This window comes from Gymnoscopelus braueri (assembly GCF_963280865.1).
Source record: "Gymnoscopelus braueri genome assembly, chromosome: 2".
Lineage (NCBI taxonomy): Eukaryota > Metazoa > Chordata > Actinopteri > Myctophiformes > Myctophidae > Gymnoscopelus > Gymnoscopelus braueri.
Genome location: NC_137604.1, coordinates 596,201 through 611,200, shown reverse-complemented (window position 1 = coordinate 611,200; position 15,000 = coordinate 596,201). Strand labels below are relative to the sequence as shown.

The following is a 15,000-nucleotide window of genomic DNA, read 5'->3' as shown; positions in this document are numbered from 1 at the left end:
CCTCATCCTCATCCTCTGGTTGGAAGCTGCTTTGAAGACCTGGCTGAGGTACGTAATATGACAGGAACGGACATCATCACATATCCTGTTCTGTAGGGCTTTAGGCTGTCTAAGCTTGTGGACCATATATATATATATATATTCTGCGTTCATGATTTGCGGCATTTAGTTCAATACGGGCCATTCCTGCAAACATTAGATGTTAATCGTAGCCAATCAGGATGGATGACTATAGATGACTATAGAGATACTGTTTACCGATTTGCTGTAGGAGTACTGTAAAAAAAATGTGTTTTGCAAAAAGCAGCCTCCTGGTGGCGCTATAACAAGCCCATGTGAAAGATTTGGGGCAGAGGTTCTGAATTGGCATCCAGGGAGTGTGTGTGCACAGTTTCGCTGCGATCAAGCCAACGGTGCCGGAGATTAGCTGTTCACAGACGGACACACACACAGACGGACGGACGGACAGGGGGCAAAACATACTCTCTCGCCATGCCTTTCGGCCTGGCGGAGACAATAAAAAACAACTTAATAATTCCTAAGGTTAATATGAGCATTAATATGGTTAATAAGGTTAATATGAGCATTAATATGGTTAATAAGGTTAATATGAGCATTAATATGGTTAATAAGGTTGATATGAGCATTAATATGGTTAATAAGGTTAATATGAGCATTAATATGGTTAATAAGGTTGATATGAGCATTAATATGGTTAATAAGGTTAATATGAGCATTAATATGGTTAATAAGGTTGATATGAGCATCAAATCAATATTCTAAGTGTTTGTTTTGCACATGCATTCCATAGGGCTGGACCACACAAATGACATCATCAACTTGCAATGGGCGTTGTCCCTCTTAAGTAAAAGATGAACTGTAAATAAAATATGTAAGGACTTAAAAAAAAAAAAATGTTATAGAGGGCAATTATAATGTTTTATAATGTAATGTATTAAGGCATATTTGGCTTATTAGCCAGGGATCCTTTTAACTGTCTCTTGTGATTGACCTTTGTTCTCACTTGCAACCTTTCCTCTTCTCTCATGAAAGGTGCATGATGGTTCAAATGACCACTGAAGGGTCTTCCTCTGGGGTTTTAACTTTAACACACTGCTGCTACAGTATTACTATGCACCATGTGGCTTTAAATGACCACTGAAGGGTCTTCCTCTGGGGTTTTTAACTTTAACACACTGATGCTACAGTATTACTATGCACCATGTGGATGTAAATGACCACTGAAGGGTCTTCCTCTGGGGTTTTAACTTTAACACACTGCTGCTACAGTATTACTATGCACCATGTGGCTTTAAATGACCACTGAAGGGTCTTCCTCTGGGGTTTTTAACTTTAACACACTGATGCTACAGTATTACTATGCACCATGTGGATGTAAATGACCACTGAAGGGTTTTCCTCTGGTTTTTTTTAACTTTAACACACTGCTGCTACAGTATTCCTATGCACGATGTGGATGTAAATGACCACTGAAGGGTCTTCCTCTGGGGTTTTTAACTTTAACACACTGATGCTACAGTATTCCTATGCACGATGTGGATGTAAATGACCACTGAAGGGTCTTCCTCTGGGGTTTTTAACTTTAACACACTGCTGCTACAGTATTACTATGCACCATGTGGCTTTAAATGACCACTGAAGGGTCTTCCTCTGGGGTTTTTAACTTTAACACACTGATGCTACAGTATTACTATGCACCATGTGGATGTAAATGACCACTGAAGGGTTTTCCTCTGTTTTTTTTTTACTTTAACACACTGCTGCTACAGTATTCCTATGCACGATGTGGATGTAAATGACCACTGAAGGGTCTTCCTCTGGGGTTTTTAACTTTAACACACTGATGCTACAGTATTCCTATGCACGATGTGGATGTAAATGACCACTGAAGGGTCTTCCTCTGGGGTTTTTAACTTTAACACACTGCTGCTACAGTATTACTATGCACCATGTGGCTTTAAATGACCACTGAAGGGTCTTTCTCTGGGGTTTTAACTTTAACACAACAAGTGGCTTTAAATGACCACTGAAGGGTCTTTCTCTGGGTTTTTTTTAACTTTAACACACCATTTGGCTGTAAATGACCACTGAAGGTTCTTTCTCTGGGGTTTTAACTTTAACACACCATGTGGCTTTAAATGACCACTGAAGGGTCTTCCTCTGGGGTTTTAACTTTAACACAACTTGTGGCTGTAAATGACCACTGAAGGGTCTTTCTCTTGTTTTTTTTTACTTTAACACACCATTTGGCTGTAAATGACCACTGAAGGGTCTTTCTCTGGGGTTTTAACTTTAACACACCATGTGGCTGTAAATGACCACTGAAGGGTCTTTCTCTGTTTTTTTTACTTTAACACAACATGTGGCTTTAAATGACCACTGAAGGGTCTTTTTCTGTTTTTTTTTTATTTTAACACACCATTTGGCTTTAAATGACCACTGAAAGGTCTTCCTCTGGGGTTTTAACTTTAACACAACTTGTGGCTGTAAATGACCACTGAAGGGTCTATCTCTGGGGTTTTAACTTTAACACACCATGTGGCTTTAAATTACCGCTGAAGGGTCTTCCTCTGGGGTTTTAACTTTAACACGACATGTGGCTGTAAATGACCACTGAAGGGTCTTTCTCTGTTTTGCTTTTTTTACTTTAACACACCATTTGGCTGTAAATGACCACTGAAGGGTCTTTCTCTGGGGTTTTAACTTTAACACACCATGTGGCTGTAAATGACCACTGAATGGTCTTCCTCTGGGGTTTTAACTTTAACACACCATGTGGCTGTAAATGACCACTGAAGGGTCTTTCTCTGGGGTTTTTTAACTTTAACACACCATTTGGCTGTAAATGACCACTGAAGGGTCTTTCTCTGTTTTTTTTTATTTTAACACACCATTTGGCTTTAAATGACCACTGAAAGGTCTTCCTCTGGGGTTTTAACTTTAACACAACCTGTGGCTGTAAATGACCACTGAAGGGTCTATCTCTGGGGTTTTAACTTTAACACACCATGTGTCTTTAAATTACCGCTGAAGGGTCTTCCTCTGGGGTTTTAACTTTAACACGACATGTGGCTGTAAATGACCACTGAAGGGTCTTTCTCTGTTTTGCTTTTTTTACTTTAACACACCATTTGGCTGTAAATGACCACTGAAGGGTCTTTCTCTGGGGTTTTAACTTTAACACACCATGTGGCTGTAAATGACCACTGAATGGTCTTCCTCTGGGGTTTTAACTTTAACACACCATGTGGCTGTAAATGACCACTGAAGGGTCTTTCTCTGGGTTTTTTTAACTTTAACACACCATTTGGCTGTAAATGACCACTGAAGGGTCTTTCTCTGTTTTATTTTTATTTTAACACACCATTTGGCTTTAAATGACCACTGAAAGGTCTTCCTCTGGGGTTTTAACTTTAACACAACCTGTGGCTGTAAATGACCACTGAAGGGTCTATCTCTGGGGTTTTAACTTTAACACACCATGTGTCTTTAAATTACCGCTGAAGGGTCTTCCTCTGGGGTTTTAACTTTAACACGACATGTGGCTGTAAATGACCACTGAAGGGTCTTTCTCTGTTTTGCTTTTTTTACTTTAACACACCATTTGGCTGTAAATGACCACTGAAGGGTCTTTCTCTGGGGTTTTAACTTTAACACACCATGTGGCTGTAAATGACCACTGAATGGTCTTCCTCTGGGGTTTTAACTTTAACACACCATGTGGCTGTAAATGACCACTGAAGGGTCTTTCTCTGGGTTTTTTTAACTTTAACACACCATTTGGCTGTAAATGACCACTGAAGGGTCTTTCTCTGTTTTTATTTTATTTTAACACACCATTTGGCTTTAAATGACCACTGAAAGGTCTTCCTCTGGGGTTTTAACTTTAACACAACTTGTGGCTGTAAATGACCACTGAAGGGTCTATCTCTGGGGTTTTAACTTTAACACACCATGTGTCTTTAAATTACCGCTGAAGGGTCTTCCTCTGGGGTTTTAACTTTAACACGACATGTGGCTGTAAATGACCACTGAAGGGTCTTTCTCTGTTTTGCTTTTTTTTACTTTAACACACCATTTGGCTGTAAATGACCACTGAAGGGTCTTTCTCTGGGGTTTTAACTTTAACACACCATGTGGCTGTAAATGACCACTGAATGGTCTTCCTCTGGGGTTTTAACTTTAACACACCATGTGGCTGTAAATGACCACTGAAGGGTCTTTCTCTGGGGTTTTTTAACTTTAACACACCATTTGGCTGTAATAATAATAATAATAATAATAAACTTTATTTGTATAGCACCTTTCATGACATGAAATGCAGCTCAAAGTGCTTTACAGAGCAAGGATACAATTACAGTTAGAACCAATTTAACAATAAAGCAAACAAAAATAAAATAAAATAAAATAAAAGCAGTAAAATGCAGTAAAATGCAGTGGCCCTCGCCACTACACAACTACAACACAAATGGATATAACTTAAATGTAGTGGCCACTGTCCTCTACAACACAGCTAAAGAAATATCCACACTTCACACAATTGCCAATATTACATGTGTACCTTGTGTACCTTAGTAATATATCTTCACACAATTGTCAGTATTACACCGTAGTAATATATTTTCACTTAGTAATATTACACCTTAGTAATATATTTTCACCATGTTTACCACGTGTGGACTAGCCCAGGGGATCTGCTAACTTATCACATCCAAACCACACACCGTACACCCCTGAGAATGATATCGGGGTTATACAAGATATATAGAATAAACATAGACAAAAGGATCTGCCCTGGAGGGTCCACCACGTGTCGACGTGCCCCAGAGGATAATTCACTAAATCCTCCGGATGGAGTTATCAGACTAAAAATAAAATAAAATAAAAGCAGTAAAATGCAGTAAAATGCAGTGGCCCTCGCCACTACACAACTACAACACACACAATTGCCAATATTACATGTGTACCTTGTGTACCTTAGTAATATATCTTCACACAATTGTCAATATTACACCTTAGTAATATATTTTCACTTAGTAATATTACACCTTAGTAATATATTTTCACCATGTTTACCACGTGTGGACTAGCCCAGGGGATCTGCTAACTTATCACATCCAAACCACACACCGTACACCCCTGAGAATGATATCGGGGTTATACAAGATATATAGAATAAACATAGACAAAAGGATCTGCCCTGGAGGGTCCACCACGTGTCGACATGCCCCAGAGGATAATTCACTAAATCCTCCGGATGGAGTTATCAGACTCTTGTCTTTTAACTACCGTGACTCTCTCTTCCACTCACACAAAACAAAAGCAAAGGCATAAAACAACATTAAAATAGGGAATACAGTGAGGAATTAAAAATCAACCAAAGAATCAGCTAAAAGCAAGAGTGAAGTAATAGGTCTTGAGCTGTGCTTTAAAGCTATCGACAGAGGCTGCCTGTCTTAAGTGTAATGGGAGTTTATTCCACACTGTCGGTCCGTAAAAGCAGAATGCTGCTTCACCGTATTTTTTATATGTCATTGTAGGCACCTCGAGCAGGTCAGCACTTGAAGACCTGAGGGCCCGGTTTGGAACATATCTCTCTAGGCAGTCGGAGAGGTAGGAAGGTGCCAGACCATTTAGAGCTTTATAAACTATTAAAAGAATTTTAAAATCAATCCTAAAAACAACCGGGAGCCAGTGTAGTGAAGCTAGAACTGGAGTGATATGTTCTCTCATCCTGGTTTTAGTTAAAATTCTGGCTGCCGCATTTTGAACAAGTTGTAATCTGTCAGTTGTTTTCTTTGGCAGGCCAGAGTAGAGTGCGTTGCAGTAATCAAGCCGAGAGAAAACAAAAGCGTGGATCAGCGTTTTTGCATCGTCTAACGACAGATAATCTCTAATTCGTGCAATATTTCTAAGATGAAAGAAAGCAATCTTGGTGACATGATTTATGTGTGTATTGAAATTCAATTCAGAATCGATAATCACCCCCAGGTTCTTTACTGTGGTGTTACTTTCTACAGCCAGGTTACCAAGTCTACTTGTTATTGATTCTCTCTGCTCACTGGAGCCAATCAGTGGTAAATGACCACTGAAGGGTCTTTCTCTGGGTTTTTTTTAACTTTAACACACCATTTGGCTTTAAATGACCACTGAAGGGTCTTCCTCTGGGGTTTTAACTTTAACACAACTTGTGGCTGTAAATGACCACTGAAGGGTCTTTCTCTGGGGGTTTAACTGTAACACACCATGTGGCTTTAAATTACCACTGAAGGGTCTTCCTCTGGGGTTTTAACTTTAACACGACATGTGGCTGTAAATGACCACTGAAGGGTCTTTCTCAGTTTTTTTTAACTTTAACACACCATTTGGCTGTAAATGACCACTGAAGGGTCTTTCTCTAGGGTTTTAACTTTAACACACCATGTGGCTGTAAATGACCACTGAATGGTCTTCCTCTGGGGTTTTAACTTTAACACACCATGTGGCTGTAAATGACCACTGAAGGGTCTTTCTCTGGGGTTTTAACTTTAACACACCATGTGGCTGTAAATGACCACTGAATGGTCTTCCTCTGGGGTTTTAACTTTAACACACCATGTGGCTGTAAATGACCACTGAAGGGTCTTTCTCTGGGGTTTTTTAACTTTAACACACCATTTGGCTGTAAATGACCACTGAAGGGTCTTTCTCTGTTTTTTTTTTATTTTAACACACCATTTGGCTTTAAATGACCACTGAAAGGTCTTCCTCTGGGGTTTTAACTTTAACACAACTTGTGGCTGTAAATGACCACTGAAGGGTCTATCTCTGGGGTTTTAACTTTAACACACCATGTGGCTTTAAATTACCGCTGAAGGGTCTTCCTCTGGGGTTTTAACTTTAACACGACATGTGGCTGTAAATGACCACTGAAGGGTCTTTCTCTGTTTTGCTTTTTTTACTTTAACACACAATTTGGCTGTAAATGACCACTGAAGGGTCTTTCTCTGGGGTTTTAACTTGAACACAACTTGTGGCTGTAAATGACCACTGAAGGGTCTTTCTCTGGGGTTTTAACTTTAACACACCATGTGGCTTTAAATTACCACTGAAGGGTCTTCCTCTGGGGTTTTAACTTTAACACAACTTGTGGCTGTAAATGACCACTGAAGGGTCTATCTCTGGGGTTTTAACTTTAACACACCATGTGGCTTTAAATTACCGCTGAAGGGTCTTCCTCTGGGGTTTTAACTTTAACACGATATGTGGCTGTAAATGACCACTGAAGGGTCTTTCTCTGTTTTGCTTTTTTTACTTTGACACACCATTTGGCTGTAAATGACCACTGAAGGGTCTTTCTCTGGGGTTTTAACTTTAACACACCATGTGGCTGTAAATGACCACTGAATGGTCTTCCTCTGGGGTTTTAACTTTAACACACCATGTGGCTGTAAATGACCACTGAAGGGTCTTTCTCTGGTTTTTTTTAACTTTAACACACCATTTGGCTGTAAATGACCACTGAAGGGTCTTTCTCTGTTTTTTTTTAACTTTAACACACCATTTGGCTTTTAATGACCACTGAAGGGTCTTCCTCTGGGGTTTTAACTTTAACACAACTTGTGGCTGTAAATGACCACTGAAGGGTCTTTCTCTGGGGGTTTAACTGTAACACACCATGTGGCTTTAAATTACCACTGAAGGGTCTTCCTCTGGGGTTTTAACTTTAACACGACATGTGGCTGTAAATGACCACTGAAGTTTTTTTTAACTTTAACACACCATTTGGCTGTAAATGACCACTGAAGGGTCTTTCTCTAGGGTTTTAACTTTAACACACCATGTGGCTGTAAATGACCACTGAATGGTCTTCCTCTGGGGTTTTAACTCATTCCCTGCCTAGAACGACTAAAACGACTTTTGTCCTTTAAGCCCCCTCTGCCAAGAACGACTAAAACGACTTTTTTTTTTCTTTTTTTCTTTTCTTATTTATTTATTTATTTTTTAACCCAAAGACCAAGGAGATATGATTTGTTGAAGATCTAGACTCCCATCCACTTCCTTGTTAACTTAAAACATAAACATTTTGTATCTCGGCTCCTGAGTACTTTTTTTTTTTAATTAAAAATCTCTGGCAGTGGGCAAACGCAAAAAAAAAAGTTCTGGCAGTGAATGAGTTAACTTTAACACACCATGTCACTGTAAATGACCACTGAAGGGTCTTTCTCTGTTTTTCTTTTACTTTAACACAACATGTGGCTTTAAATGACCACTGAAGGGTCTTTCTCTGTTTTTTTTAACTATAACACACCATTTGGCTGTAAATGACCACTGAAGGGTCTTTCTCTAGTTTTTTTTTTACTTTAACACACCATGTGGCTGTAAATGACCACTGAAGGGTCTTTCTCTGGTTTTTTTTAACTTTAACACACCATTTGGCTGTAAATGACCACTGAATGGTCTTTCTCTGTTTTTTTTTAACTTTAACACACCATTTGGCTTTAAATGACCACTGAAGGGTCTTCCTCTGGGGTTTTAACTTTAACACAACTTGTGGCTGTAAATGACCACTGAAGGGTCTTTCTCTGGGGGTTTAACTGTAACACACCATGTGGCTTTAAATGACCACTGAAGGGTCTTCCTCTGGGGTTTTAACTTTAACACGACATGTGGCTGTAAATGACCACTGAAGGGTCTTTCTCTAGGGTTTTAACTTTAACACACCATGTGGCTGTAAATGACCACTGAATGGTCTATCTCTGTGGTTTTAACTTTAACACACCATTTGGCTGTAAATGACCACTGAAGGGTCTTTCTCTAGGGTTTTAACTTTAACACACCATGTGGCTGTAAATGACCACTGAATGGTCTTCCTCTGGGGTTTTAACTCATTCCCTGCCTAGAACGACTAAAACGACTTTTGTCCTTTAAGCCCCCTCTGCCAAGAACGACTAAAACGACTTTTTTTTTTTTTTTTTTTTTCTTATTTATTTATTTATTTTTTAACCGAAAGACCAAGGAGATATGATTTGTTGAAGATCTAGACTCCCATCCACTTCCTTGTTAACTTAAAACATAAACATTTTGTATCTCGGCTCCTGAGTACTTTTTTTTTTTAATTAAAAATCTCTGGCAGTGGGCAAACGCAAAAAAAAAAGTTCTGGCAGTGAATGAGTTAACTTTAACACACCATGTCACTGTAAATGACCACTGAAGGGTCTTTCTCTGTTTTTCTTTTACTTTAACACAACATGTGGCTTTAAATGACCACTGAAGGGTCTTTCTCTGGGGTTTTTTAACTATAACACACCATTTGGCTGTAAATGACCACTGAAGGGTCTTTCTCTAGTTTTTTTTTTACTTTAACACACCATTTGGCTGTAAATGACCACTGAAGGGTCTTTCTCTGGGTTACTTTAACTTTAACACACCATTTGGCTTTAACACATTGGGTGCCAAAACCGTATATATACGGTTTTGCGCATACTAACGCTGAGTGCCAAAACCGTATATATACGGTTTTTGAAAATCAAAAACAACAGGAAATATCACTCCTACAAGATTTAGACTCCAATCCACCTCCTGGTTAACTTATGACTTCAAAAACCTGTATCTCGGCTCCTGTGCACTTTTTTTTTTTACAATGTTAATTTAACTATTTTCAACTGGCTGCAACTATGGAATGGATTTCCGAATGTTTTAAATTTTTTCCCCCCGATTGTACGAGACCTGTATGTGTGTAATGAGGGGATCACCGTGAGGACGGTGATCACTGAAAATATTTTGTGACTACTTGAAAAAGGTTCAAAATGTTTAAAAAGTCCTGGCACTCAAAGTATAATATTTTAATAAACCTCTGGCACCCAATGTGTTAAATGACCACTGAAGGGTCTTCCTCTGGGGTTTTAACTTTAACACAACTTGTGGCTGTAAATGACCACTGAAGGGTCTATCTCTGTTTTTTTAACTTTAACACACCATTTGGCTGTAAATGACCACTGAAGGGTCTTCCTTTAGGGTTTTAACTTGAACACAACTTGTGGCTGTAAATGACCACTGAAGGGTCTTTCTCTGGGGTTTTAACTTTAACACACCATGTGGCTTTAAATTACCACTGAAGGGTCTTCCTCTGGGGTTTTAACTTTAAACAACATGTGGCTGTAAATGACCACTGAATGACCACTTTAACACACTGCTGCTACAGTATTACTATGCACCATGTGGCTGTAAAGTCCATATTATCATTATTATTATTTCAGATTGAAGGATCAAATGACATCTTATTTTGTTTGACCTCCAGGAGTTGGCCTTTGACCCCTATGAGACGTACACACAGGATATCCTGCAACCCGAGTTCAACGACCACTTCCTGTCTCTGATGAACAAACCTGGTGCTGCCTCTTACCTGCAGGTACACACCTAACTACACACCTAACAAACACTAATGTAAAATACACACCTAACAAACACTAATGTAAAATACACACCTAACAAACACTAATGTAAAATACACACCTAACTACTCACCTAACAAACACTAATATGAAATACACACCTAACAAACACTAATGTAAAATACACACTAACAAACACTAATGTAAAATATACACTAACAAACACTACTATAAAATACACACCTAACTACACACCTAACAAAAACAAATGTAAAATACACACCTAACTACACACCTAACAAACACTAATGTAAAATACACACTTAACTACACACCTAACGAAAACAAATTTAAAATACACACCTAACTACACACCTAACAAACACTAATGTGAAATACACACTAACAAACACTAACGTAAAATACACACCTAACAAACATAAACAAATGTAAAATACACACTAACAAACACTAATGTAAAATACATACCTAACAAACAATAATGTAAAATAAACAACTAACAAACAAACACTAATGTAAAATACACACCTAACTACACACCTAACAAACGTAAACAAATATAAAATACACACTAACAAACACTAATGTAAAATACACACCTAACAAACACTAATGTAAAATAAACACCTAACAAACACTAATGTAACATACACACCTAACAAACACTAATGTAAAATACACTAACAAACACTAATGTAAAATACACACTAACAAACACTAATGTAAAATGCACACCTAACAAACACTAATGTAAAATACACACCTAACACACACTAATGTAAAATACACACCTAACTACACACCTAACAAACACTAATGTAAAATACACACCCAACAAATACTGATGTAAAATACACACCTAACTACACACCTAACAAACACTAATGTAAAATACACACCTAACTACACACCTAACAAACACTAATGTAAAATACACACCTAACAAACACTAATGTAAAATACACACCTAACAAACACTAATGTAATATACACACCTAACAAACACTATGTAGAATACACACCTAACAAACACTAACACTGTAAAATACACTGGTGTTGCCTTTTACCTTGATGATTGCTCTCTTAAGTATACTGTTTATTTAAGTACTTAACACATTGGGTGCCAGAGGTTTATTAAAATATTATACTTTGAGTGCCAGGACTTTTTAAACATTTTGAACCTTTTTCAAGTAGTCACAAAAAAATTTCAGTGATCACCGTCCTCACGGTGATCCCCTCATTACACACATACAGGTCTCGTACAATCGGGGGGAAAAAATTTAAAACATTCGGAAATCCATTCCATAGTTGCAGCCAGTTCAAAAAAGTTAAATTAACATTGTAAAAAAAAAAAGTGCACAGGAGCCGAGATACAGGTTTTTGAAGTCATAAGTTAACCAGGAGGTGGATTGGAGTCTAAATCTTGTAGGAGTGATATTTCCTGTTGCTGTGAAGGAAAAAAAAAAAGTAATTTTTTTTTTTTTTTTTTCAAAAACCGTATATATACGGTTTTGGCACTCAACGTTAGTATGCGCAAAACCGTATATATACGGTTTTGGCACCCAATGTGTTAAGTACTGTGTATTTCCTTGACATGGATTATTCTGTCTATTAAGTCTTTTTATTTCGTTTTTCAATCAGCAACGTCATCAGATCCATTGAGCATTTATTCTAAATCATTAGTGTGTTGGACCAGAGAGGTCCAGGGTTAGGGTTAGGGTCCAGGGTTAGTGTCCAGGGTTAGGGTTAGGGTCCAGGGTTAGGGTCCAGGGTTAGTGTCCAGGGTTAGGGTCCAGGGTTAGTGTCCAGGGTTAGGGTCCAGGGTTAGTGTCCAGGGTTAGGGTCCAGGGTTAGTGTCCAGGGTTAGGGTTAGGGTCCAGGGTTAGGGTCCAGGGTTAGTGTCCAGGGTTAGGGTCCAGGGTTAGTGTCCAGGGTTAGGGTCCAGGGTTAGTGTCCAGGGTTAGGGTCCAGGTTTAGTGTCCAGGGTTAGGGTCCAGGGTTAGTGTCCAGGGTTAGGGTTAGGTTCCAGGGTTAGGGTCCAGGGTTAGTGTCCAGGGTTAGGGTCCAGGGTTAGGGTTAGGGTCCACTCTAGAAGTTCTAATAACGCCTCATACTTAACCGTGTCACGCACCAGAAAGAGACGATCTACAAGCTCGTAGCGTGTCAGATCGTGATGCCTTGTGAATTTGTAGGTCGGCTATTTTTGTTGCATAACACAGGAGTTCAACTAAGCATGTCTGTCTGTCTGTCTGTCTGTCTGTCTGTGCGTCTGTCTGTCTGTCTGTCTGTCTGTCTGTCTGTCTGTCTGTCTGTCTGTCTGTCTGTCTGTCTGTCCGTCCGTCCGTCCGTCCGTCCGTCCGTCCGTCCGTCCGTCCGTACCATTTTGAAATCCCTTTAGGAATTCTGCCCAGACAGAGTTAGGAGTTTGAATGAATGTAGAATTATGTGCAGGATGTCGTTTATATATAGATGGGAGGGGACATCATTTAACTGACTAAACTATTTTTGGATATTTAATTTTAAATGAAAAACCCTCTCACACGTATCCCAGTGTGCCAGTGATCACCCACCCCTGTGCCACGTTGGTACCCATGCCACTTTGGTACTCGTGCCACTTTGGTACTCGTGCCACGTTGGTACCCGTGCCTAAGGTTCCTTAGCCTGGCATGGCCAAACTAATGTCACTGTGTAGGCTAGATTTACTGGCAGATCTGTCTGGCGACACGCTGTGTGTGTTGTGCACGCTGTGTGCACTGTGTGCATGCATTCGCTCCAACCCTATCATTATGATACCTATCATATATAATTATACTATATATTTATCATTATGATACCTATCATATATAATTATACTATATATTTATCATTATGATACCTATCATATATAATTATACTATATATTTATCATTATGATACCTATCATATATAAGTATACTATATATTTATCATTATGATACCTATCATATATAATTATACTACCGTATTTCCTCTAATAGTGACCCGGGCTTGTATTTGTTTCAACTGTAGTGGGTACCGGGCTTTTATTGAAAGGAGGCATGTATTAGAGAGAGGCCTATATTTCTATTTTTCAAACAGATCAGAATGAATAAATCAATATTTTGTGTCAGTTACAGGTGGTCACTGGTCATTTAAACTTTTTCATTACTCACCGTTGGGTGGATTTCCTTCGCTTTGTTTAGTATTATTTTCCTTGACTGTATGATCACTCGGCTGTGTCCCCTAAAACCTCATTTATACCGTGCGAACATGTTGCACGCTGAGAACGGCCGAGAACAGCAGACTTACAAGCTCACAACGGTCGGATCCGCGACGCGATGTGAGCTTGTACTGTATGTCATCGTCATGGTGATGTGAGCTTGTACTGTATGTCATCGTCATGGGTATCTTAGTAAACAGTGTATTGTACTGTATGTTATCGTCATGGGTATCTTAGTAAACAGTGTATTGTACTGTATGTTATCGTCATGGGTATCTTAGTAAACAGTGTATTGTACTGTATGTCATCGTCATGGGTATCTTAGTAAACAGTGCCCTCTTGAGACTTTAAAAAAAAGACCGGCTTGTATTTGCTTTTTTCAACAACGTCCCTGGTCATTAATAGAGACCTGTTTTTTAATTGAATAGAGGTCACTATTAGAGGATTTACGGTATATATTGATCTACTATATTAGTTATTATTATTATAGGACATTCACCACACAGTTGATGTGAGTGTGTGTGTGTGTGTGTGTGTGTGTGTGTGTGTGTGTGTGTGTGTGTGTGTGTGTGTGTGTGTGTGTGTGTGTGTGTGTGTGTGTGTGTGTGTGTGTGTGTGTGTGGTTCTAAGCTCTTACCCAGGGTTCAGTGAGGTGCATTTCTCACATAGCTGGAGATTAGAATTTAGATTCTAATACAGAGAGAGAGAGAGAGAGAGAGAGAGAGAGAGAGAGAGAGAGAGCGAGTTTTAATCTGTCTCATGAGTTCAACCTCAACAACGTCATGATTCTCTCCTCTCCTCTCCTCTCCTCTCCTCTCCTCTCCCCTCCCCTCCCCTCCCCTCCCCTCCCCTCCCCTCCCCTCTCCTCTCCTCTCCTCTCCCTCTCCTCTCCAGATCTTCTATGTTCACTATGTTATAATTATAAAGCTGCACTCTGTAAGCTAATGAAGAGATATTATATGTGTGTGTGTGTGTGTGTGTGTGTGTGTGTGTGTGTGTGTGTGTGTGTGTGTGTGTGTGTGTGTGTGTGTGTGTGTGTGTGTGTGTGTAGCAGTTGTCAGAGGTCAGTGAGGATGAGGAGGATAAAGAGTGTCTGAAACAATCCATCACAGCTCTGCTGAACCTGAGGAGCTCTGTGGAGAGGAGCTGTAACACACACCTGGCTAAGAGGAGGCTGAGGTACACACTTCTATCTACACACCTACTACACACCTACTGTAACACACACCTGGCTAAGAGGAGGCTCAGGTACACACTTCTATCTACACACCTACTACACACCTACTGTAACACACACCTGGCTAAGAGGAGGCTGAGGTACACACTTCTATCTACACACCTACTACACACCTGCTGTAACACACACCT

At 39.4% G+C, this 15,000-nt stretch overlaps 1 protein-coding gene across 1 annotated transcript in view; it reads left to right on the top strand.

Annotated features, from left to right (window-relative positions):
* Positions 1-15,000, top strand: part of LOC308074026 (son of sevenless homolog 1-like) — a gene marked incomplete at its 5' end in the record, with an annotated part of 159,817 nt that overhangs the window by 1,806 nt on the left and 143,011 nt on the right. Inside the window, 4 exon segments of the mRNA XM_080413363.1 lie at positions 1-48; positions 10,301-10,411; positions 14,527-14,568; positions 14,684-14,811. The exon segment at positions 1-48 is cut by the window's left edge and continues 102 nt beyond it. Coding sequence (XP_080269489.1) covers positions 1-48; positions 10,301-10,411; positions 14,527-14,568; positions 14,684-14,811 — 329 coding nt within the window.